The sequence below is a fragment of the Vanellus vanellus genome (genome assembly GCF_965231255.1).
Source record: "Vanellus vanellus genome assembly, chromosome: 1".
Taxonomy (NCBI): Eukaryota; Metazoa; Chordata; class Aves; order Charadriiformes; family Charadriidae; genus Vanellus; species Vanellus vanellus.
The window spans coordinates 90,153,646-90,180,406 of NC_138905.1; the positions used below are offsets into that span (position 1 = coordinate 90,153,646).

The following is a 26,761-nucleotide window of genomic DNA, read 5'->3' on the forward strand; positions in this document are numbered from 1 at the left end:
TACTTTTGGAGGCTCAGAAAACTTTTGGGATTTTAACATCTATTTTGCCTACAGAAAGCCTCAGAGAACTGCACTGCATTCTTCCTGTGGGTGGGCCTTTCTTGGGTTCAGTAATGGTGAAATTAATTTCTGATTTAGTTTACTTGCGTGGCAATGCTGTCAGGGCTAAAAGAGTGTGATGATAAATCTTTTGATGGGAAAGTTTCCCAAAGTTAGAATCATAGAATCATAGAATCGTCTAGGTTGGAAGAGACCCTTGGGATCATCGAGTCCAACCATCTACCCTACTCTACAAAGTTCTCCCCTACACCGTATCCCCCAACACCACATCTAAACGTCTCTTAAACACATCCAGGGATGGTGACTCAACCACCTCCCTGGGCAGTCTATTCCAATGCCCGACCACTCTTTCTGTGAAAAATTCTTTCCTAATGTTCAGTCCAAATCTATGCTGTTGGAGTTTGAAGCCATTCCCTCTTGTTCTGTTCGTTAAGATTTATGTGCAGGTACACCTAAAAAGCTAAGCAATGCTATTTAAGACCTTTGAAGAGGAAGCCATGAACATGTGAAGGTTAGTGAGGAAACAAGGTGGAGTTGCAGTGAACATCATAGGATTCACAGCTGCCAGACGCCGATCATGCAATCATCATCTGAAATTTGACATTTGTCTTTAGCCTCCTTAAGTATAGAGTGTATTCTCTTTATGAGGAAAAACTTGGGCATCTTGTCTGAGAGAAAAAGTTCACTACAAGGAGAATATGCTTGCGGTTACAGAAGTTCTTGAGCTAGGGAACGGGGGAGGCAAGAGACGGAGGGTGGATGTCTCTGCTTGCTAATTAGCGTGTTAATTAACCTAGTTATTGGCTGATAGTGATTGATTTTGGTTTTTTTATCTACTAGTGTGCCAGATGTACCCATATCTCTGTTTTAGAGGACCACATTATATTTGTTCTAATAGGCAAAGTGGATGATTTTGTGTCATGCACCAGTGACTTTTTCCCCATTTGCATCTCCAAAACAGAAAAAAAAGGATGAATTTTGTTCGTGTTCTTGGGTACAGACAGTGATGGCAATATATTTTTTTACCCTGTAGTTTTTAATTGCAGCAGCTTGTCTAATGTTATTTTAAATATCAAATACAATGTTGGACAAAATGTTCTTGAGATGATTCTCTTCCATTAACCTAAAACAATTTCTTGCAAGTCTGTTAATTTTCAAGGCCAAAGGTTTGTTTAGTTTTGGTGGCTGCTTTTTTTTTTTAAAGAATTATTCTCCATGTGTTCCTTATGGGCTACAGGGAAATTATCTGCTATAATGCTTTTTAGTTCTCTTAGGCTTGAATCTTTTACTTGTACAAATATGAGACTGAATTCCAAGACCTTGTATTTTAGGAAAGTTGATTAAAACAAATAAGTATTTGTTAGGCTAGAAAAAGAGTTTTCTTTAAAGAAAAAAACCTAACCATCTAACAAAAAAAGACAATCCCCCACCTTAATGACTCTTGTTCTTCTCAGCAGATGAAGGGGCTTGGGTGATTTACAACCATGTAGGCATCTGGTATTCTGTGTTATGTTAAACGCTCCCAACAACTTTTAGTTATTTCAAAATAACCTTGGAGTATATCGGTACAGGTATGAAGACATTTTGTCTCCTCACACTGAAACGGACTCTGTGCTGACTGAACGATAACAGAATTGGGTTTCTATCTAAAAGTGTGTGAATTTTCTGGATGGCTTTTTTGTTAGTGTTAATAAAAGCTGAGATTTCTTGTACTCCAGGTAAATGAAAGCTTCAGCAAGTTATGACAAAATCTGTGTTCCCTCTTGCTTTACCAGATGCCATGGCAGTGGTTAGCGTGGTTGCTAGTGGTTTTAAGAGGTTGATAGATATCGATCAGTTTTGTTAACAAAAGAATAAAGTTGTGTTTTGTTAAAGGAGAATAAAGATGCAGCTTAAAAATCTTCTAGTGGCTTGGATTTAGGGAGTAATCTGACAAAGATTCCAAATTGTTTAATCATTACAGTACCTGTATGAGTCAGATCTCATCAGTACAAATATTAAAAAAAATAGGTTAGAAGAGCTTTTACTTTCTTCAGGGTACATGGTTATGACTCAGTGCCTCTAAGTGGTGCGTAGGATGCTCTAACCACAATCCCTAGGCTGTATTTTTGTTTACCCAGAGCTCTGTTCTGTTTGTTTCTCTGAAATAGTTTTTTTCATTGTCTTATTTTCTTTAGGTCACCCCAGTGTATGAGGAGTGGACCACAATTGATTGGTACCAGTTTTTCTGCTTATGGGAGAAGCTGCCTGCCTCAATGAAACGTGTAGCTGAGCTGGTGGGGATTGAAGAAGGCTTTCTTGCTCGCTCTGTAAAGGGCAAAATCATAGCTAAAACAGAGAAACAGCATAGACAAATGGCCATCCACAAAAGGTAGCCACAAATGGGTGTGAATGTGCAAAGACTAGAGGTTATAACACGTGGAGTGGACACGTTCTGTGTCTGTTTTCAGGAACTGGCTCTCTTGCTGGGTGATCTGATAGCTTAGAGCACCTGAACCTGGTCTGCTCTGGACTGAAAACACTGCTGGCACAAGATGTTTGTGCTAATGCTTTTGGAAGCCTTCTCTGTTTCTTTTGCGTGCTATGCTATAGTATCATTCTGTCCTATGCTATCACAGTGCATTTTGCCATGTACACTTATGTGCCGTGGATGATGATTTTATTTCCATGTGTACTTCTTCTACAGGTTTTTCACCAGTCTTGCCCTTCTGGATTTAATCAGTGAGGTTCCCTTAAAGGATATGACCAAGAAATATGGCTGTAGTCGTGGCCAGCTTCAATCCTTGCAACAGTCTGCTGCCACCTATGCAGGTGAGTTGTCTGGGCAAAATACCCCAGGAGTCTTAAGCTAGTCTGTTTTCTTTCCTTCCAGATATGGGGATAAGATAGCCACAGTGTGGTACTAACAACAATCAGTCTTGTAAAACCACTTCCAGCTTTATAGCTTAATCTGTGGTTGCCCCTGCTTTGAGATCGAACCACAGAGTGTGCTGTGGGAAGGGGGCCAGCTGAGTGGAATCAAGCAGCCCTGTAGCATGCTGAGGTGTGTGGAAATTATCTGTGTACTGTACAGTAATGTAGTTTGTTCAATACTAAGTATGGAAATAAGTATAAGTCCATTCTGAAGCTTTGCTTTATGAGGAAAGAGTATCTTTCAGCATGGGTGAAGTTTGGGGTCTCTAAGGCTTAGCATAGCTTTCTCCTGGTTGCAAAGTTAAAAGGCCAGAAAGTATAAGTTTATACTTTTCAAAACAGAGTAAGTAGTTTCTGGGTCATTTATCACCAGATAACAAGAGGTCAGATAGCTGTCACCTTTAACTTAACTTCCTTAAGAGGGCTGTGTAGGAGTAGAAGTAACAGCTGACTGTGTGACTGAGATTTTTTTTTTTTCTATTGCCTCAGTCCTCCATTACTCCATAAGTGGGTCTTCAATTTTTAAGACAGTTTTAGCTCAACTTGCGAAACCTTATGTGTGGGTTGCAGCATGAGTCAAAGCCCCAAAATGAAAAGGTCACGCCAACTGATGCTGAGTAGTTTAAATTAATTCTGGTAGTATAAATAACTTCTTGTTGTAGCAGTTTCATAATTCTCTATTCCCAGTGTTAATAATTTTCACAAAAGTAATTTGGGAAGTAAAAGGAACTGTTGACATGACACATAGTTAAGAGATATGATAAAAGTTGTATTCTATAATCACTGTAAAAATAGTGAGGGATGCTGTGCTTTTCGGTTATTTTCATATTCTGTAGATGCAAGCTGTGAGTAAGAAACTGTCTTTTCCCTGCTCTTTTCCTCCTCCCATGCACTGGTGGCTGCAGTTGTAACCTTTATCATAGGCTTTGCTACCTCCTGTGATGCTCTCAGTAACTGAAGTTCTGCAGGCCAAGTTCTGCTCTTATGGACATCAGTACTGTCTTTCCTCAAAGAACTGTGGCTTCTCTTTTTGTCTCTCATCACTGCCTTTTCAGTCTTCTTTTCTTCAGTGTGTTTGGTTCATCTGAATCCAATTACAGGATATGTATGTGCTTCATACTCTCAAGATTAGTGTCTTTGAAAAAGCTGTGTCATTCAGAGTTTCTGCCTCACTGTTAAACTAGATCAGAATTCTGTGAGACCAGCTCCTAGTCATAGTTATAATAAAATGAGTTAGTTTCTTTAAGTAATGGGAAGGTGAGAAATGTAAAGTGAATGCCAATTCAGATGAGGGGTGAAAAATGGATCCAGCTTAATAGAGCTGGAGCTGGAGTTAAGACATTGATGTACCTTCTGTGTTCCAGGAATGGTAACGGTTTTCTGTAATCGACTGGGCTGGCACAACATGGAGCTGTTGCTCTCTCAGTTCCAGAGCCGCCTCACTTTTGGGGTTCATAGGGAGCTTTGTGACCTGGTACGAGTGTCTCTGCTGAATGCACAGCGTGCTAGGATGCTTTACAATGCTGGCTTTGTCACAGTGGCTGATCTTGCTAAAGCCGTTCCTGATGATGTGGCAACTGCTCTGAAGAATTCAGTACCATTCAAAAGGTGAGAAATCAGTAAATTCAGAAGTCAAGTAAAAGAGTTTGTTTGTAAGGTGAAGGATTACAGGATGAAACCTGTAATAAAATACGACAAGCTTTTGGGACTTGGTGCCAACTGTTAGTTAGAAATTACTTGTAGGTGTCTGTGACTGGTCATAGTCATTCCATGATTGTTTTGAAATTAATAGAAGCATCTTTTATTTGCAGCGTAAGTTTGTGAGACCTAAATTTTCTTCTTAGTCCTCTTTTCAATGCACTGTTTAGTCCTGGCTGAATTGTTAATGCTTTCTGGAGACTTTTTGCTGTCTCTAAAAGGCTGCTCCACTGTGTGATCAAATGAGTTGATGATTTATTACTGTATATCATCTGAGACTCTCTTGTGATTTTCATGTTAGTGCAATGACAAGCTTCCTTGATCAATACCTGTTGGACTGTGCCATGATACCTGTCTGGTTCATGCTCCTGAAGTTTCCTTTCTTTGGAAAACAGTGCATGGATGAGGATTGACTCAGATCTGGATTTTGCCCTAGTAGGGAGTTGGGAGTCAGCTGGGGTACATGTTTGGACACAGAAACCTGGGAATGCTTCTGGGGTATGCAGCCAGTAATATCTTTCATCGACATCAATTTACATATAGAAAATTGAAATAGTAATTTCCTGTTAAGTGCATTATATTTTGGGTATAGTGCCGCTGGGAAGCTAACTGAAATCAGAGCAGAGCAGAATAGTGCCTGCTCCTTGTGTTGTCTGTTGTTTTCTGCATGAATATTTACATCTGTCTGTTACCTTTTTCCATAGTGTTCGTAGGGCTGTGGATGAAGATGAAGAATCAGCAGAGGAGCGTCGAATGGTGCGCAGCGTCTGGATGGCAGGAATGAAAGGCTTAACTGAAAGAGAAGCAGCTTCCCTCATTGTGGAGGAAGCCAGGGGACTTCTCCAGCAGGATTTGGCACTGATGGGAGTGCAGTGGAACCCAGAGTCTTTTCTCGAGACTGATACGTCCTCTACAATCAGCAGTGAGTCAGAACTGGAAGACAGACTACATAGATCAAGTGAAGAGCAGTCTTCTGAGTCTTCGAGGTTGTTAAACAAAAAAGGTTGCAGAGTTCAACATCATAAAGGCCTTGGTTTTCAGACTGGAAACTTATCAAATATTAAAAAGGGATATAAAAGGCAACTAAGTGGTAGTACAGAGAACTCCAGATTTGAGAGTGAAGTCCCAGGCAATGATGATATTGTGTACAGTGCTAGAAAACGGCCAAATACGTGCAGAGATCATGAAAACTTAGAAGGAATTTTTGTGGTCAAAACCAAGACGGATTCCAGGAGAGCAATTCCAGAACTCCCCAGTGAACAAGGGAAAACACCAATATTGAGAACAAAGTCTTCAGCATCTAGATTGATAAAAAGTACGGACATGCATTTAAACCGAACTAGAAACAAAAATACTGCTTCAAAACTGCAGAGGTCACTTCTTGAAGATTCAAATATGCTTAGCATAGACATGCAAAAGGTGCCTGCTTTCTACCCCACTATCTCTACAGATAATTTTTTTTCAGACCAGAATAATAAGGAATTTATGGAAATAGGGTCTGTAACTCACAAAGTCTCAAATTCTCTACAGATGGACGAAGTTAATTTTGGGAGGAAAGATAAAATGGAAGGATTACTTACAGAGCCTACCACCACTAATGAAGGCATGCCTAAGCTGAGAGCATGTTTTCAGGCACCTGTTACATTGCAGCATACTCCACACATCGATGTGGAGACACATAATACTATAGGAAGTCTAGTAATACCTGGTAAGGCTAGGACACAGAGAAATGAAAATACTGATGATAAGCAGAATAAAATTAATAAAATGCAAACAGATGCAAGCTGCGCTCAGGCAATGATTGGTAAGCAGCAGATGGCTTTAGACACAGATCATTGTAATGTAACTGCTAGCTGCTCTGGATGTGGAGATGAGCATTGTGGCAGCAGGGTACAGAAGCCTGTACATTTTTGTCCTGGTAAGGATAAATCCTGCCATATTCAGATTCAGAATGGTGGCAAAAATGGGAGCGAAAAGCCCAATGGAATATTGTTACGAGTTGGTGCACTGCAGAAAGCCAACAGTCCTCCTAAGGATTTTCTGAAAGACTCTCTAGTAAAACCCAGAGGTGTTTGCAATACAGATGGTGTTCAGAGTGGTCAACCCTTTGATCTGTTTTCTCACTCTAGAGACTTTGAAGAGAGCTTCCAATTGGATACTCAAACTGAGATGATAATAAAACAGGAGGGAGCATCTGGAATCGCAGGACAGCAAGGAATACAAGGTTCAGAGCTGGCAGCAATACCACAGCAGGAAATCTCTGAGAAACTAAGCACTTCATGGACTGAGAATGCTACTGATGAAAAGCTGGCTGCAACGGTCAGGAAACGGGGCTTATCAAGTCTTATCACAACGAATAATATTACAAAAAACACAGCTCAGCACTGCAGTAATAAAGTTTTGGAGTCTGGAGGCCTTAGTTTACAGCCCGTGGCGAAGCAAATAGAATCTGCGCCTTGCCTTAAAGATAGTGATTTCTCAGTGACTGACTCCCAGCTACACAGTTTTCTACAAGATTACCACACCCAAAATTCAGTGAAAGGGGAGAGTGTATCTAAAGACCTCAATAAAGCAACCTCCCCTTTTGGTGGGGTCCACATTGTACAAGTAGAATGCCACCCTGTCCCTGAAACAAGCCTGAATATGAGTGATAGTTTGCTGTTTGATGATAGCTTCAGTAATGTCAGCGACTTAGCAGCTGTTCACATCATGGAAGCTGACAGAAAGGACCTTGTGGAGGAGCAAGAGGCTTTGCCTCCTCCGGGTGGTCTTTCACAGAACCTAAGGCCTGTTCAGAGTAAGTTTGATGTCAATGGCAATCGGAAAGAGCATGAGGATCCTGCACAGAGTAACAACGTGTCTCTAGCATTCTCTGATCTAATAGCTGAAGTTTTAGATCATGCAAACTCCCCGTCTTTTCTGGAAGATCTTCCTTCTGCATTTCATGGTCAGCCAGGATTAGGAAACCCAGCGATTTGTAGCAGTGACCCCAGACCAGAGGATTTAGTAAGAGATCAAGGTGAAAAGCTCAAGAAAAGCTCACAAGCTTTAGACAAGAAAACCCACCCAGTGGTGTGGACTGACCACTCATTTGAACTAAGCCCCGGATTGCAGGATGTATTAGACAAATGGCCTAGTCCCTCAGGCATTGAACCAGTTTCAGTAAGCTCCTGTTTGAAAGGCAAATTAGTTGCTCCTATTGTTAATCAAGAGCCAAATCCAGTTTTTGAATCTGACTCTTGTCAGCCAGGGCCTTTACCCGCTTGCCAGGATTTAAAAAGCTCTTTCAAGGTTAAAGAAAATGAAACAGAAAACTTGGATCTTCAGAAAACAGACTGCATAACACTTCCGCTTAAGGGAAGCAACAGAAAATTCTGTCCTCCACGAGATAGTAATAATGCGTTTATTCCTCCAACACCCCCCGAAGAACCTTTTCCAAAGAGTTCTGTTTCTCTCTCTGTGAAATCTGCAAGGAAGAGACAAGTCACCTGCCTGAATGAAAGGCAGCTGATTCAGCCACAGCAGAATAGCGAGGGCAATACAGAACAGCAGGTAAAAACACTCCAGGTCAATCTTGGGAGTGCAGACCCAAGTGAGACTGATGAGATAAAAGATGATTCCACTATAGACCAAGGCTTTTCACTGCAGCTATCTCAGGATGTTTTTCCACTTGTTCCCTTAAGTGCTGAAAGTTTCACTATTATTGATGTAGCAAGTGACCAAACACTTTTCCAGACTTTTATTGCAGAATGGAAGGGGAAAAGCAGATTCTCCATCTCAGTGGCATGCGAAAGAACAAAATGTCTTTTGTCTCCTAAATCAACAATTGGTGGCAAATTCAAAAAAGGTCAGTTCTGTGTTCCAGCACGGTATTTTGTGAACAGCAGGGTGGCATCTTCAGCTTAAAGCAGGAGTGGAGAAGGAAAGGGTTTGCAAAAAAGGAGGAAAATTACTGATATTAATTGAATATTGTCACTGTCAATAAAGCAAAGGAGCTGAGTGTTAGTAGTGGATGGAGAACTGCTGTCAAGCATTTCATTGGTAGGTCTTTGGTGATAGTAATGAAGTGTTAGCAGCTTGCTTGCTTGTGAGAGCACCTGATTTTCATAACATTTCATTCTGTGTGTAATTTTGAAATGGATGTGTTGTGCAGTCCCTTTATCCCATGTATTATTCGTGTCATAAACAAGTTTCAGTATATTTTAAAATGAATAATGTATTGAACAGCAAACTGTACAGATTGTTCAGGGTCTTCACTGAGCAGTGTTGCTTGTGGGATTGTCCCTGAACCAAGGTTAAATATTTTTGAGTTTGTAAAAAGTAAACGAAGTTCAATATATGCATGTGTGAAATTCAGATCAGTCTCTGGGTTGTTGCAATACTGCTTCATTTTTTTCCACAGAAGTATTCACATGCTGCAGTTTGCTGATGCTGTATAAACATACTTTTCCTTTAAAATAACAAGATTAAGCAGAGTTAGATTCTTTGCTGTCATATTGCGTAACAACAGCAACACAATTTCTTAACTATCAAAATATATTTTTGACAGACAAATGTGAAATGTTTTTCAGAGTGGAAGGAGTGCGTACATTTCTGTCTCAACTCTTCAAGAGACTGCTAAGAAAGGCCAGAGTTTTGCAGGGATGCTATATGCGTAGTTGTTTCTGTTAAGAAAAAGTTTTGCTATTCTAGACATGTTGTTTTTTTCCACTAAAAGAAACACAGATTTTTCTCCCTATGGATAAAAATGAAGGTATATGTTCACTTTTAAGAAATTTAGGCTCAGCTGTGTGTGTTTATATTTTCAGGAATTTATAGATGCCATTTTATAATTGTAACTTAAAAATTATTCCTTTAGTAAGTTCTCCTCAGTGGATGCAAGTTAAAGATGATGGATTTCCTGTCCAAGGCTGTGAGGACATCTTGGTAGTTGGACTTGCAGTATGTTGGGGTGGAAAAGATGCCTACTATATCTCTTTGCAGCAGATTCAAGACCAGACTGGTAAGTGAGCAGACAGGCTGTGCTGCGCTACATGACTGTGCATTTCAAGAAAGTACCTTCAGCAGATCAGAGTTAAAGAATGGTAGAGGTTGGAAGGTACCTCTGGAGATCTAGTCCAACCCCCCTGCTAATGCAGGTTCACCCAGCGCAGGTTGCACAGGAATGTGTCCAGACAGGTTTTGAATATCTCCAGAGGAGACTCCACCACCTCTCTGGGCAGCCTGTTCCAGTGCTCTGTCACTCTCAAAGTAAAGAAGTTTTTCCTCATGTTCAGATGGAACTTCCTGTGTTCCAGTTTGTGTTTGTGCACTTGTCCTGTTGTGGCGCACCACTGAAAAGTCTGGCCCCATCCTCTTGACACCCACCCTTTGGATATTTATAAGCATTGATAAGATCGCTTCTCAGTCTTCTCTTCCCCAGGCTAAACAGACCCAAGTCTCTCAGCCTTTCCTCCTAAGAGAGGTGCTCCGTTCCCTTGATCATCTTCATAGCCCTCTGCTGGACTCTCTTCAGTCTCTCCAGAACTGGACACAATACTCCAGATGTGGCCTCACCAGGGCAGAATAGAGGGGAAGGATGACTTCCCTTGACCTGCTGGCCACACTCTTTTTAATGCACCCCAGGATACCATTGGCCTTCTTGGCCACAAGGGCACATTGCTGGCTCATGGTCAACTTGTTGTCCACCAGGACTCCCAGGTCTGTCTCTGCAGAGCTGATTTCCAGCAGGTCAACCCCTAACCTGTACCGGTCCATGGGGCTATTCCTCCCTAGGTGCAGGGTCCTACACTTGCCTTTGTTGAACTTCATTAGGTTTCTCTCTGCCCAGCTTTGTACTGTGTCCAGGTCTCGCTGAATGGCGGCACAGCCTTCTGTTGTGTCAGCCACTCCTCCCAGTTTTGTGTCATCAGCAAACTTGCTGATGGTACACTCTGTCCCCTCATCCAGGTCATTTATGAATATGTTGAACAAGACTGGGCCCAGTACTGACCCCTGGGAAATACCACTAGTTACAGGTTCTACAGATAGGTTCTTGGAAGTGTTTTGAGTGTCCTAAACCCAGCTCAGCTGTGTGATGGAGTCATCTAGCCATATTATTCAGCAGTCTTAAGTGCTGAACACCCTTGAACATGTTGCTATATCTATGCATATAGCATCTGTGGTGCTATATAATAAGGCCAGGTAATTGGCTCAAGCACTGGACTGCTGAGCACGTGTATGCTAAAGTGTTAGCTTACTCCCATGTTCTCTTTAGCTTGCTTTTCTCTTTCAAACTCTTCCAATTTTTGCTCTCCGGAACAAATCTGACACTTGAATGCTGAACGCAACCCGGTTTCTGCTACGTGGGCTTGTGGCTAGGGTTTGATTCCTGGCTCTACTTTGTTTGGTAGTACAGATACAGCGTATTGCTTTTGGGACCCTTGTCTGGTTTGATAAAATATATAATATCGGTATAGATCTATTGTTCACAGCACATTTTTTGTGCTTTAGGTGATTGCATTCAAGATTTTTCTCTTGCCTTTCTTATCATGCAGTGGGTAAAAAAAGATCATTTTTTGCTTGTGTTTCCTGCCTTAGAAATCAGTATGAGTTTGGCACCGCCACCTTTGGACAAAAACCTGTCTGTAACAGAGAGACTGTATCACCTGCAGCTGTACCTGCAGAACAAGCCCAAACAGGAGCGCTCACTCATCATGTATAACTTCATTCAGCACTACAAGACTCTGGTGATGGCTTGTGGCATCTCCTTGGAAGGAAGTTTTGAGGACCCAAAGGTTTGCAGGATTAAGAAATTTAGCTTGGGTAAAACTACTAGTATAAACACACTGGTGGAAAGACAGGAATACCTTCTGGTACTTTCCTTTTGTTAATTGGATTTGAATATGTGCACCTGTCAGAGGGTTTAGTGAAATTTTCTTCCAGTGGGAACTCTAGAACAGTATTTAGCAGAGACTTCTTTTGCTATGTGTGTTCATGGTGCCCGCAAGAGAAACAGAGCAGGTTTAGTGATGGATTAACATGCTAATCTTTCACGCCTAATTGCTTGGGTGGGGAGGATGAGGTTAAATCTCTCCCCTGTTCCAGTGGACAGGGTCGAACTCTTGTTTTGTTCTGTAAAAAGCTTGGGACTAAAGTGGCAGAAATGCTTGATTATTGATTCTGAGAGCAGAAGACTTTGTAAGCAAAAGATTTACCTGCTATGTATATAGACCACCTTGCTACCACTATTTTTTCAAAATAAACCAAAGTTTACATGTAATTTCAAAGGTTTGGGTACCATATGTAACTGAAATGAAATACTAGAAAGAAGTAAAAGCACCTTCTTGCCTTTGTTAGGAAAAGCTCTAGATGCATAGAAATTTCTGGTGTTGTTTTTTAAAGCTGAATAACATCATGGCAATATTAAAGTCTCCAGGTAAGCAGCTAAGGTGTTCAATAGAAGGACAAACTTAGCTTTTCATACCAATACATAGTTTTAGGATAAAATTAAAGAGCAATGGAAGTAGCACCTTTCCCTGCACTGTTCTATGTATTAGAGTCATATTTGTTTATTTTAATTATATATATATTATATATATATATATATATATAATGCATACATACAAACACACATTTCCCCCCCCCAACCCTTTCTTCCCCTGTATGCATGTGGTTTTTACCTTCTGCTTGCATGGCAGAGACAATGCAGAAACCTGTGCTTCATCCTATTTTGACACAAGAAATTGAAATATAGGTATAAGCAAAATTGCTTTGAAGACAGTGGGAGGTATGATGCTTCCTGCAAATAGAATTTGCTTTGCAGAATTCTTGGTGCTAGTGCTGATGTACAAAAAAAAAAAAAAAAGAGAGCTCAGCTTGACTAATATTCTAGATCAATAGCAAGTTCTGATTTTTACAAAGTCAGTTTTCAGATTAAACATGTTTAGATCCCGATTTTCATATGTAAACCCCTTTGTGTTAGGTTTTAATAAATGAAAAAATATGAGGACAACCCTTCTAGATGTGTTTAGTTGACAGAGGATAAGGTTTTCAAATATGCAGAATTAACTTCCAGTGAGAGTGAAGCTTTTCAGTGACTTATGCCCTCTTGAAGTTTTTATCTGAAATCATGTAACTTTTCCACATATTATTCCAGCCTGCATGCCAAAGAAAAAATAATCTGCACTGTAACCTTGCATTAACCTCCTGTTAAATATTTATGTTGTATTATGACCAAAATGGAAAAAAGGTCTCATGGAGCTTTCCCTTTTCAAGGTTGCGTGTTGGCTGCTTGATTCTGGCTCGAAGGAACGTACGCTTCACAACATGGTGACTAACTTTCTCCCCAGTGAGCTACCTCTACTGGAAGGGGTAGGCACCGGCCAAGGGGTGCAGAGTCTGGGGCTTAGCGCCAGCGGAGATCATTCTGGGCGATACAGAGCAGCAATAGAGTCTGTGCTTGTCTTCAACGTCATGAACCAACTCCACAATGAGTTACAGAAGGAAAATCTGACAGGTAAAGAGAGCTCCTCCTGTTAGGGGTAAAGATGGAGGGTAAAGATAGCTGTGCTACCACAGGCGGAATGATCAGTGGAGAAAAGAGGAGATTTGGAAGTTCTTATCGAAGTATATTCTGTGGCAAAATGCTAATTTGTTAAAAGAAAAGAGGGTACTTCCCTTTGAAGTATAACTGTTTTGTCAAATATTAAATTTGGAATTAAAATATAATTTTTATATCCTAAATATCCACCAGTTCCATTGATTAAGGCAATAGCAAAGTCTACTTTAAGTCTCTGAATCAAGAAGATCTTTACCTTCCAGGTGAGTACACTGGCCATTCTGTGGGGACTTGTGGGTCAGTCTGGTTTCTCATGACCATGTTCAAAAGCTTTTGCATTACCTTGTCAGAAGCAATTCCTAAAATCCTCACGTGTTTTCTGAAGGAGATTTCTTGCTCTTTGGCCTACCCATGTAGCATTGTTTGTCACGTATGCATTGTGTCCGTCAAACTTTTGTGATCCCATAGTGAATGATCCCGTATGTTTGCACTAATATTTGATGTGCTTGAGTCTGTTTAAAAACAAACAAACCAACACCCCCCACCCCCCAAAAGCACATACCTATTGGTGGTTTTTATGATTGTTTCCCCTAATTGTATCCAAAGCCTAAGATTAGGGTCCAGTCTCACTTAAGTCTTTTATTGCAAGTTTGTCACATCATTTATGATCATGACAACTAAACCTTGGAACATTTTTAAAAGATGTGGGTGGTGGAATAAAAGCGTATCAAGTTAGAAAGCTTTACATTAAGCATGTCTGAGGTTTATAAAATGTTGATATACAAAGAGATGTCTATTTCTTAGAAAAAAAGATTTTTAACAGAAGCTGTTGTTCTTGTAGATATTTTGTGATAAAAACTGAGGATTTCCCAGTTGTTTTTTTTATGAATCTGTTGATCTGCAGTTGATCTGGTTTTGATGTTATAAAAGTTTTTCTCGGGGTTTGTACTTATTACAGATGTATTTTCTAAAGTGGAGATGCCCACCCATTATTGCTTGGCTCTGCTGGAGCTGAATGGCATTGGTTTTAGCACAGCAGCATATGAAACCCAGAAACAGGTCATGCAAGCTAAACTGAGTGAGATTGAGACCAAGGCGTATCAGCTGGCAGGCCACAGCTTCTCCTTGACCAGCCCTGATGACATTGCAGAGGTAGGTGAGGGTTAGGGTGGGACGGGGAGAACTTTGTCAGAAGTTACCCTCAAGAAGCTTTTGCTTAGATGTAAGAAAAAAACCTTCTTGAGCAGACTGTGTATGAAGAAAAGATAAAATGCAAACTGAACTCTGCTCGGAGTTGATTTGTCTTCACGCTCATTATGAGCTTGCTGCCTGCATGTGCTGTGCATCTCCTGCTTGTTACTGATCATTCTGATTTCTGCTAACTTTAGCAGAAATAAAGAAGGTAGAAGTGGAAATAAACACATTGAAAATAAAAACCAAGTGGAAATAAGTATATTCTTTGCATAGGACCTTGGCTTCTCTTGGTGCATGAGATGATCTGCCAATTCAATGCCTTTTGGAATATTTTGGATGAATGGTGTGGGACTAGAGAAGCAATACCAGTATTCTGCACACGAGATGCAATGTGATATCATGTAGTCTGAGTCTAAGAATTCTTATACTGAATAAGTTGTGTTGTTACCCTTGTCTATATACAGTCATGAAAGAGGAGGAAAAACTTCTTTAAAAGTTTTTAATCAACTACTGTCTGTTTTTAAGAACCTGTATAGAACTTTTTTTTTAAAGCCTAAGAAGCAGATTTCTATGTAAATTAGCACTACTTTTATTCCTGAAGAACTTTACTATATATTTTTGATGTACATTACATGGAATCATAAGAATAGATTATAATTGCTGTGCATGCTTTTTTTCCCCATTTATTTATTTTCTATACACTAATTTCTTGCTGAGGGGCTATAACTTTTCTGGAAATAGTCAAAATTTGCAAGCAGCCATCATTAAAAGAAGTTCCACAAAAATGTTCTTTCTTTGTTGCAATTGCAGAGATTTTGCTTGGTAACAGTAGTCTGAGTTAGAACTGAAATAATGCTCAGCTCCGATTTCACTCTGCTTCATGGAAAAGGCGAAGGAAGGTTTTTTCTTAAACGCTGTTCTCTGAACTGCAGAAGCTTGCTTCTCATGTGGAAATTTTGCTAGGAATCATGTATCTTGTATAGTAGGTAGAGCTTGTTAGTAGAGCTTTACCCTTCTAATTTTGTGTCAGTAAAACTTTTGTGCTACAAAAATGTGTGAGAGAACAGCTTCTATTCCTTTCTGCCAGCTGTGAAATGAAACACAATAGCTGCTAAATAGTGTCTCATGCTACATAAAAACATAGAATGAAAAATGAAGAACTGTGTTCTGTCTGTCAACAAGTGAGCATATACTTGATTTTCCAGTTCTTGGCAATTTTTTAGAAAAATCTAATACCTCTGGCTATTGCATAAAAGGTATCTTCCTATGTTGCTCTGAAGCCTGCTTCCTGCTAACGCTTCTTTTTTTTCACCAATGTTCTTCCCACTTTTAGTTGTCTTAACTTCACGTTTTATTACAGTTGACTGTCAGCAGTAACCTCACTTATTGGATGGAGTTAATTACCTTTTCTAAAAACATACCTCTGAACTCAAACTTATAGTGTTCAGAAAATGAGATTTTAGATTGCATTTTGTAGTTAATTAAAATGAGGAGGAATGACTTTGATAGCAGAGATCTTTAATCAGGTTTTTAATTACCTGAAGCATTTGTACTATCCTTTGGTTGGAACAAGCTGTTTAAGTGCTCAGTTGCTTTTTGTTTTCTCCTGGGAGTAGCATGCAAAAACTGATTTGAAGTGCTGGTCTTTTTTAGGTTTTGTTCCTGGAGCTGAAGTTGCCACAAAATGGAGATATGAAAGTTCAAGGGAACAAGAAAACTCTGGGTTACACAAGAAGAGCAACTGCTAAAGGAAACAAGGTTAGGTTGAGCAAGCAGTTCAGTACAACCAAGGTACAGTAAAGTCTGGTTCTAGTATGACTGTAAAAATAACTTACTTTGCACATCTGCTGCTTGGATACATTGGAGTTGGGTATGCTGACTTAAATGAAAGTAAATTTTAACTGCCTTTTTGCTCCTCCAGTTACCACCGGAAATTTAAACTGGATTCCGCCCTCTCTGTTAGCAGAGTTATTAACTCCTCTGATTCTTCTAAAGCCTGAGTGTAGTGAGGACATGACTATAAATAGCAGGCTTCAATTAGAATAAATCAGGCAGAATTTAATTTTCCAAACCACGTGTAAGACCAAAATAGCACAATAATTTTGTAAGGCAAATAGTAGAAGTATTTTTCAACATCAGCTTGAAAGATACGTAAATACCATGGTGATTAAATACAGTATTTTTCCTGCCTGGTACTACCATACCTGTATTTTGTGCTTCAGAAAATTTGTCTTCAGAATGGCTGATCAAATTTAGTATATCAAAAACTTTATATATATGTGAAGGCTATTGACATGCTTGCCAGTTGATAAATATTGTGGAGCTGCGTTAATACGAACTGCTGCAGGCTAATGGGTGCTTTTGCCAGACAAGTGATATTAGCAGATATATATGTTCACTGTTTTCAGGGCTCATTAATCTGTGTTGTTTTCATAGTTCCCCCTTGTTCAGTATAGTCAGTGCTTGGAAGGAAAGTATTGATTTCTGAAACTCAAGTGGCAGTGAAGAAGTGGTGGTGGCAGAGCAGGGAGCAAGAAGCAAAATGAGGGCTTCTTCCTTTTGTGATGTGGAGGGATGCACAGCTACAGGCTACAGCTGCCTGCTGCGTACAAAAAAAATGTTTGTTTGAGAAATGTTTGCATGCCACTGTCTTTTTAAATTCTTCTTAGTCCCTGCATATTTCTGATTTATCTGAAAGGATTTGATTGCTAGTGATCAGCTTTGTCTTTCAAGGAGCATGGTCAAGGGCTTCATTTTTATGTTCTGAGTGTACAGATAGGAGAGAGCAGGGAGGAAAATATGCAAGATGAAGGAGGAGCACTAATGCTGGGCAAGAGGAGAAAATGTAGGGGACCTGTGGCAAGTGATGCTTTATTTGATCGTTTCAGGTGATTTATTGGTTGGTGGAGACTGAGTGGTGATGAGGATGCAAAAGTCCAAAGAGAGGTGATTGCCTTCTTGTGTGTAATAAAACTGCAGCTGTGTCTCATGGTGCTTTGATTGCCCAGGTGTAGGCAGTATAAGTGGAGGGGATATCCATTTAACTTTAAGGCAGTGACACTGGAAGCTCGCTGTGGGTGAAGGAGTTGCTTTTTCCTGCAGAACTGCAAAAAAACCTTTATTTATAAAGCCTTAAAGGCAGTTAATTATAGTTGTGCCCTTTTCTCCCCACAAGGATATTTTGGAGAAATTAAAGACACTTCACCCATTGCCGGGGCTCATACTGGAATGGAGGAGGATCAACAATGCCATTACTAAAGTGGTGTTTCCACTACAGAGGGAAAAACGATTGAATTCTGCACTGGGAATGGAAAGGATATATCCAGTGTCACAGACTCACACAGCTACAGGTAAAGAAATGTGTGCAAAATCCTCACTTCTTACTGTTTTTTTTTCCCTTTTTTTTTTTTTTTTTTTTTTTGTGCGTGTGTGTTTGGGCAGCTTTTCTATAGGGAAAAGAAATCAAGCCTGTGCTCTACTTCAACCAAATGAAAATACTGAAATGCCTGTTTCACATGTATCTGCCCTAAAAATCTAGATGTGTTAAGATAGCTTTTGTGTTCACCAAGCAGTATTATTCATTTCTTGCACGTATTAGCATGTAAATCTCTGACCCCAAAACAGGTTCTGGATTTGGGAGTTTCTTAGTGATACAGAAACGCTGCAGGGGAATCATCTCAAGCCCGTTAAACCCAAACTATTTTTCCTTCTCTTCAGTTTTCTCAGTGATCATGTCCTGTCCCATCCCAACCCCTGCCCCTTGATTTTTGGAGATGCAGATATGTGTTCAGTTGTGTTAAGTTAGAGAGACTCCTTTTGGACTCTTACTTAGTTCTGCCTTGTCTTCCTTCTCAGGTCGAATAACTTTCACGGAGCCAAATATCCAGAATGTGCCAAGAGATTTTGAGATTGAAATGCCAACCGTCATTGAAGAAAGCCCACCCTCCCGAGCCCTTGGAAATGTTAATTCTCGTGCTGTTTCTGGGGGCAGGTAGGAGGATCTTGGCAAAGCATCTGCCTACTCTGCTGATCTTAATGTGGTTGTCAGATTTCTCTTTTCTTACTTCACCTGTAGCTGCTGTCATGTCAGTGTGACTTGTTACTCAGTGTTTCTCTTACAGTTTCAGGGGAATAAATATGTAAAAAATCAGTGACACATGAAACATGCTAACAGCATATGGTTCCATGTATCCACTTGCTTTTTGAAATTCTTTGTGAAACACTACAGTGAGATTAGCACTATGCTCCCCACTGTTGGATGGAAAGCCCGAGTGTGAAAAGGAACTAGACTGAAGTTAGGATCTGTTTTGACTTTCTAAAAGCTGCTCTGAAAGAGAATAGGATATTGTGGGAGAAGCAGAAGAAAGTTAATCTGTTTTATGCTGTGCGGTGCCCTGTGTAAGGGAGCATTCATTCTTTGTTAATAATTTCATTTGTGATAATGATCCTGCAAAAGCTACCAGGTAGCAGAAAAAGATTTCTAAATCTGGTTTCTGTTAACCAAACACCCTATTTTGACAGCATTACATGCTAGTGCCTAAACAGTTGTGTGGGAGTCTAGTGAAATATCGAGGTGGATCTTTTAGCAGTTAGTTTGTGAGCTTTGGGGCTTCATACTTGGTGGTGGTTTTCTGTCCTTTCAGTTTCTCTTTCCATTCAGGTTCTTGTCCCACATGTGTCACCTGAGTGACTTTTTTCATCGTTTTTCCCATAGTAAGATGTGAGAACTTCCAGAAGTTCTTTGGCCCTTCTATCTGTCTCTTCCTACCGCCACGTGTCTAACATCCTTGTGCCTTGAGTAGGTCATGGGAAGAGAGCCCAGGAGTGGCAGGATCTTGTCCATCTCTCTTCAGGAGAAGAATCAGGCCTAGCCATGGAGGCAGAAATGTTGTTCTGAGAAATAGCTCTGGCAGTACTCGGGCTTGCAGCAGCTTTGCAGGACAGTTGGAGAGAAGGCTGGGTTCTTAGAGTCTTCCCTGTAGAGAAGCAGCCCATCAAAGGAATGGAGTGCTTGCTGAACTTTGAGAGGTCTACTTCTCAGCCTGACTTTTGGGACTACATTCCTTAGTTAAGCAGCCACTGTGTTAGGAAGATGGGCAATCCTAAAGGCACAGAAATGACTGCTGGTGCAAAAAAAGCTGTCATGCAGCCTAAGTCTGATAAGCCTTCCAAATTTGGTCCAAACTGTCTTTTATCTTAGTAACTATTACTACTCCTTCCTCTTGTTGTAAGAAGCTTCTGACCAAAGGAATGTAGCTGAATTAGATCATGGTATAAAGCCCTTATTCATTTAACTAAATTGGGAACCTGTGCTGGACATAGTGATTCTCTACAGTTCCCATATATTGTCATATGTTGTCCCTCACCTTTATTTCTTTTGAAAATTTATTTCTGTGATTTTTGTGCTATCTTTCATCTCCTTGATCCCTACTACCCCTGAAATGACAAGTTATAAGAAGAAAAGGGAATGTGCAAGGGAAGAGAGCATGATGTCTTTTCTGTACTTTGCTGAAACTAATCTTGATTTCAGAGATACCTTTTCCTTCTGATAAAGAAATTGCTCAGATCCCTGCCCCAAGTGTCAAGGATTTATAAAGGCCTTTTGACTTCCAGTGAATAACACAATGGGCTAGTTGGTAGACTGGTGCGTATGGGAGTAGGAAGTGTGAACGGTATCATGGCTGTGCACTCTTCAGTGGGTGCACTGACGGATACAATTCCATCTGCAGCTACAAGTGCCTTAGAATCATAGAATCGTCGAGGTTGGAAGGGACCTTTAAGATCATCGAGTCCAACCATCAACCTAACACTGCCAAGTCCACCACTAAACCATGTTCCTAAGCACCACGTATACCCATCTTTTAAATACCTTCGGGGTGGGGATTGCACCACTTCCCTGGGCAGCCCATTCCAATGTTTGATAACCCTTTCTGTGAAGAAATTTTTCCTAATATCCATCCTAAACCTCCCTTGGTGCAACCTGGGGCCATTTTCTCTTGTCCTATCGCTTGTTACTTGGGAGAAGAGACTGACCCTCACCTCGCTACACCCTCCTTTCAGGGAGCTGTAGAGACTGATAAGGTCGCCCCTCAGCCTCCTCCAGGCTAAACAACCCCAGTTTCCTCAGTCATTCCTCATAAGACTTGTCCTCCAGACCCCTTGCCAGCTTTGTTGCTCTTCTCTGGACACACTCCAGCACCTCAATGTCTTTCTTGTACTGAGGGGCCCAAAACTGAATACAGTACTCGAGGTGGGCCCTCACCAGTGCTGAGTACAGGGGGACGATCGCTTCCCTATTCCTGCTCACCACACTATTCCTGATAGAGGCTGGGATGCTATTGGCGTTCTTGGCCACCTGGGCACACTGCTGGCTCATATTCAGGCAGCTGTCGACCAGCACCCTCAGGTCCTTTTCTGCCGGGCAGCTTTCCTGCCACTCTTCCCCAAGCGTGTAGCACTGCATGGGGTTGTTGTGACCCATGTGCAGGACGCGGCACTTGGCCTTGTTCAGACTCATAGCGTTGGCCTTGGCCCATCGATGCAGCCTGTCCAGATCCCTCTGTAGAGCCATCCTGCCCTCAAGCAGATCAACACTCTGCTTTTACAAGGAGATCAACAAAAGCTGTGCTTTTACAGGCTTACTTCTGTGTGTGTATGCGCGCAGCCATGAAGCTGATGTGGGGGAAATCTTTTCTGTCTGTATTAGATATGGGCTGGTGTAGGCATTCTGTATATGAGGATGACGTTGAGAGAAGACTTGGCACTCTAGGTGGGGTGATGATTTTTTAGGATTCCTGTAGGAGTCCTTTGCTATCTTTCTGGAATGCATTCATCACAGATTTGGGGCCTTTCATCTTACTTGTTTTGGAGTGGAATTATCCAATTTCCGGACCAAAGCCTGGATGTACTAGGAAGGTTTATCCCTAAATCTGTTCAGAGTTAGTAAATCCTTTCAGGTGTACATATGGCCTCTGTCCAATTCACCCATGGTCAAACTAGGTATGGATTGTCAAGAATAGAGGCTTGTTTTCCCTGATTCTTTGTGGCAGAAATGATTATGCATCTCTAAATGTTTTAGAAATAAGTGAAAAATTCTTTGTCTCCACAGATGTAGAAAGCGTTCCAGTATTTTGCGTAATGGCCTAAAAGTTCAGGCTGAAGACAGATCTGAAGAAAGAGGAATACCATTTTCTGTTAGCATGAGGCATGCTTTTGTTCCCTTCCCAGGTAATGCCCAGATCCTGCTCTGTGCCAGCTAATTCTTAAGAGTATAGTTAACAAAAAGTCCTAGCTCTAATGAAGAGGTAAGAGTCAATAACAATATATATCTGACTGAGCAGCCTACTTGGAAAACTAATGCAGTACTTAGCATGCCCTCGAAATTATTCACAAGGCTGTAAAGGAGAGCATTGCAACCAGGGAAAGTATTCAAATGTTATAATTCAGATGTTCACACCTTCATTTCCTCTTTAAGAATGCATATTTTTTTTTAACAGCTATACTTGGGCAGCTCTTAATACAGAAATTGCACTCTATGTAGTGTTATTTCTATCCAAATGTCAGTTCTCATGTTGCCTGTCCTGGCTCAGTACAAATCTGTTGTCTGATCTCTGTGCTGATCATTCATATCAGGTGCTAGACTTTTACAGAAACACCTGGACAGATACTTGTCTGTGTGTTTTTGATGGATTCTAGATGTAGGGGCTGTGTGGAAAGCAAGCAAGCCTGGGCATTGGGGAAACAAGCAAGAATTTATCTGATTTGATTTCTGCTGTTTATTGCCACAACTTCTAGCACTGTGGGAGCAACCCCTAAAGGTATTTGCAAGAAAACAGAGACTGAGGTTGCATAGAAATAGTTCTGGAAAATTTTCAGAGCAGAAGGTGCAAGGACAGCTTCAGTCCTTCTTGCTGGAATGTTGGTTGGAATGTTGGAGTAATTTATGAAATGATTTCTGCTAACTTCTTGACTTCAGGTGGCTTAATCTTGGCTGCTGATTATTCTCAGCTTGAACTGAGGATCCTTGCTCATTTGTCTTGCGACTGCCGACTCATTCAAGCCTTGAACACAGGTACTGATGTCTTCAAGAGTATTGCAGCAGAATGGAAAATGATTGATCCTGAAGCTGTTGGAGATAGGACCAGGCAACAAGCTAAACAGGTAATTTTTAGGAAAAAAAAAATCATCAGCAGCTTTCTAGGCATGAAGGTTCAATGTTCAAAACATCAGGGAGTCTCAATAGTACGGTTTTCTGTTTGGGTTTGGCTGTGATTGTTCAGTACATGCTTTGTATGTCCTCCCACTCTCAATACGTGTCAACTGGAGCTGTCTGGGTTTTGTGGGATGAGGGTGGAGAAAAGCAGCATGAATGGCTCGGACTTCTTGAATGCTTGCCCTTGTTCCCATACACTTGTCTTCCAGTGAATCACATTTTGTTTTGGCTCTGCTTTCTCTGCATGGCTCACCATATGGTTGCGGTTCTTCACACTGTCCTCTGGCAGATTTGCTATGGAATCATCTATGGAATAGGAGCAAAATCTTTAGGCGAGCAGATGGGGATTGATGAAAATGAAGCTGCCAATTACATTGAATCCTTCAAGTCAAGATACACAGGTTCGGATATGGCTGTTTGGAAGCTGTGTGGTGGTGGTGGTTGTTGTTTTTAATCCCTTCTCTCTGTGTCTCTTCAAATCCTAAATTTGTCTCAACCTTCTACTACTCCTATCTCTTTTGAAAAAGCTTTTCACATAGCAGTTTCATACTCCATAATGTTTTACTCTACACTCTGGTTTTATTCATCTTTAGGACCTTGTTGTTTTCTTATTACATTAATTATTTTGTTGGGGTTTTTTAATTAATTAATAAGCCCTGGGGATTCATTTTAAAGCTCTTAACTTTCTGAATAAGAAACATACTTTTCCTTATTAAAACACGCAGCTTCAAAGGATATGCAATACAACTTTAGACCACACTTCTTATAATTTTTAAATATAACCATTTGTCTCTTCTGTTCTTGTCTTCTGCTTTCATTGAGTTTTAAACTGTTTTGCATATCACCCTTATATTTTTATCCAGCTGTTCAGAGCAGCTCTCCCATATTTCGTAAAAAGACATTGTTGCATTTCTAAGAAGCCTGTTAATTTTTAGGAAAGCGAGAGAGTAGAGCTGCAATCAGAAAATAAATGGGGGGCAAATGGGATGAGAGAGGGCTAGCTCTAATCATACAACTTGGAAATGAGCTGGGAAGTTATGTTCTGAAGATTAAGGGTTTGTTTCTTTAGGAGGCAGATGCTGAGAAATGGTGTCCTATTAAGATTCTGTTTAGTTTCCAGTAATTTCTGGATAGTGTCTCCTTAATGACCATTAGAAACGAATTCCTGCTTCCTCCCTCTTGGTACACGTGCATGCATACAAACTACGCAACGTATCATATTGTAACTTCACTTCTTATGAATTTTCACTTATATGTATTGCCAGGCTGACATGCTAAATTACAGACCTAATGAACTGACTAATGTTGTCACTCTTAATCAGCTTCTTTTAGCTTTTATATTTTGTAAACCTTGGAAAGAAGTTGTCTGAATTTAACTTTTTCCACTTTAGTGGAGTTGTTACCTGAACTTGCAGTGAAAGGGACTATTCCCTGTCTCACCTTTCTTTGACGTAATTTTCTTTTCAATGCTCTCAGTGGATTCACTCTATCCCTTGCAAAGTGTAGGTGGGTAAGCTTCTTTCATCCTAGAATCTGAAGTGACACAGTCTGAAGTCAGGCAGCCTGAGGCATCAAGGGCTCTGACTTCTGCTTTCAACTTACTCCCTTCCTACTACGTGTCTTTCCAGTGCTGGTCCAGGTCCTGACCTCTCCACTATCAGTAATACATGTATGACTCTCTGTGCCTGGGCACTGTGCAGAATAGACTTCCTACCTCCCCATGCACAGCCAGATATCCTGACACTACGCATTCTCTCCCACCTCGAAAGTCTTAGTAAGTTTCCCAGCAAAGCTGCGAATGGGCTGAATGAGTGATTGTGTGCCCTTGTCCACTGACAGGGTCTACAAAATTTAAAGCATAATCTTTGTGCTGCTTGGGTTTCCCAGACTGCTTTCAGTGACCGCAGTGAGAAGTCAACATGGAACATCAGCTGTTTTAGGGAAAACTTTCTCTTTCCTTTCACAGGGATTCAGAAATTCTTGAGGGAGACAGTGAGGAGCTGCAGAAGAGATGGGTTTGTGCAGACCATCCTGGGAAGACGGAGATACCTACCAGCTATCAAAGATCCAAACCCCTACAGTAAAGCTCATGTATGTTGACTGCAGTACTTTTTTTTTTTTTTTTTTTTTTAATTTTTAAAGTATTAGATTTCTTTGCATATCCATATCTGTGGTTTTACAGGGTCTATGAGCCATCTTAGTCATGACCTTCCACTTCTCAGTTCATTGTTCCCTCAGTTGTTCTCTGAATAACAGAGCTTTTGTCATGGTCTGCTTGACGTAATTCTGCTGTGACTGGGTGTACAGCTGTCATCACTGTGCTAACCTCACTTCAGAGCTCCCACGTTGGAACTGGAGTGAGTAATTTATTGAAATAAGTGGACATGATTTTAAAAAGCCTCCACACAGTGATGTGCTTTAGCTCTTCAGGCTGAGTTGCTCCTATTCAGCAGTCTTTGTATGTTATATGCTGTCAGCACTTGAACAAGAAAGGGCATTTAAGTCCTATGTTTTTGGGTATTTGTTCCTTTTCTTATTTCCCCTCAAAGGAAATTTGCTCAAACTTGTTAGATAAATATTTACGTAATATATGCCTTTGCACTGGCATTATTTTTTTCAAGTTCATTTCGGACACATCTGTCATAGAGTCTACTTCAGTAAGAGTGATATGACTCCCTGGGGAGATATTGGTGCATTTCTGTGGGGAGGAATCATTATACTTCTCAGTAGGAAGCTGTATTCGGTTGTGTGGAATTAAAGGCTAGATTGGAAGACGGAGGAAGTGGGGGAGTTTGTACTCCAAGTAGTTGAAAGGGAAACAAGGAGACTTCCAAAACACTTTTGAGATAATTTGACTATTTCATCTGAAGGATACTTCAGCATGAGGCTTTGTAGATGCACCTTCTGTTCAACTTTGATTTATTCTTTAAAATCATATTAAAGACCAGTTAATGAATTATCTTCACTTTCATTTCAGCTTCATCATAACTTTTTGCACACATTTCAGCTCTAATCAAAGAGAGAAGAACCTTTGAATACAGTTTTCTTGTTTGAGAAGGAGATTAGCAGAGACATTGCTTGTGTGGGGAAAAAAAAGTCATTGTGTCATAGTGTGGTCTGGTGTGGTTTTGCACAGCTGTAATGCTCTGGCAGTTAGGGTTCAGTGCAGTAGACCAGATTATTAGTCCATGAAATCCAACTTCTTGCCTTCAGTTATCCATTCCTGATGGTTTTGAACACAGGCAGGAGTGTCTCATGTACTTGGATTAACTATGAGATTTTTCTGCTCTTTATGAAACTGGTACCGTGTTTATATGCTTCTCCCTCTTTTGGCTTGTAACTCTTGCAGGTTATTACCCTTGATACTAATTAATTTTAAATTTGTGGAAATCCTGATTTTTCTCATTCACCTGGAGAAATTTTGTGTCTGAAGCTGGTCTAGAATGTCTATTTCAGGCAGATATAACAAACTCATTATCTGGAGGTTTTACTTGCCTGTATTTGTCCATAAAATCATAGAATGGTTTAGGTTTGAAAGGACCTTGAAGACCATTGAATTCCAACTCCCCTGCCATAGGCAGGAACAGCTCCCACTAGATCAGGTTGCCCAAGGCCACGTCCAGCCTGGCCTTCAACACCTCCAGGGATGGGGCCTCAACAACCTCTCTGGGCAACCTGTTCCAGTGCCTTACCACCCTCAAAGTGAAAAACTTCTTCCTAATGTTTAATCTGAACCTGCCCTCTTCCAGTTTAAAGCCATTCCCCCTCTTCCTATCGCTACATACCTTTGTGAAAAGTCCTTCCCCAGCTCTCCTGTAGGCCCCCTTTAGGTACTGGAAGGCCGCAATAAGATCTCCCCAAAGCCTTCTCTTCTCCAGGCTGAACAGCCCCAACTCTTTCAGCCTCTCCTCATAGGAGAGGTGCTCCAGCCCTCGGATCATCTTCGTGGCTCTCCTCTGGACACGCTCCAGCAGGTCCATGTCCTTCTTATGTTGGGGACTCCAGAGCGGGATGCAGTATTCCAGGTGGGGTCTCACGAGAGTGGAGTAGAGGGGCAGAATCACCTCCTTTGACCTGCTGGCCACACTCCTTCTGATGTAGCCCAGGATATGGTTGGCCTTCTGGGCTGTGATCACACATTGCTG

General features: G+C 40.9%; 1 protein-coding gene across 1 annotated transcript in view; it reads left to right on the forward strand.

Moving 5' to 3' along the window:
• The window catches only part of POLQ (DNA polymerase theta), a gene marked incomplete at its 5' end in the record, with an annotated part of 61,222 nt that overhangs the window by 25,417 nt on the left and 9,044 nt on the right, over positions 1 to 26,761 (forward strand). Inside the window, 15 exons of the mRNA XM_082488695.1 lie at positions 2,238 to 2,431; positions 2,747 to 2,871; positions 4,338 to 4,581; positions 5,376 to 8,518; positions 9,530 to 9,673; positions 11,251 to 11,447; positions 12,928 to 13,168; positions 14,169 to 14,362; positions 16,058 to 16,195; positions 17,580 to 17,754; positions 18,260 to 18,395; positions 21,513 to 21,631; positions 22,380 to 22,564; positions 22,906 to 23,017; positions 24,583 to 24,707. Coding sequence (XP_082344821.1) covers positions 2,238 to 2,431; positions 2,747 to 2,871; positions 4,338 to 4,581; positions 5,376 to 8,518; positions 9,530 to 9,673; positions 11,251 to 11,447; positions 12,928 to 13,168; positions 14,169 to 14,362; positions 16,058 to 16,195; positions 17,580 to 17,754; positions 18,260 to 18,395; positions 21,513 to 21,631; positions 22,380 to 22,564; positions 22,906 to 23,017; positions 24,583 to 24,707 — 5,472 coding nt within the window. The remainder of the gene's footprint in view (positions 1 to 2,237; positions 2,432 to 2,746; positions 2,872 to 4,337; positions 4,582 to 5,375; positions 8,519 to 9,529; positions 9,674 to 11,250; positions 11,448 to 12,927; positions 13,169 to 14,168; positions 14,363 to 16,057; positions 16,196 to 17,579; positions 17,755 to 18,259; positions 18,396 to 21,512; positions 21,632 to 22,379; positions 22,565 to 22,905; positions 23,018 to 24,582; positions 24,708 to 26,761) is intronic.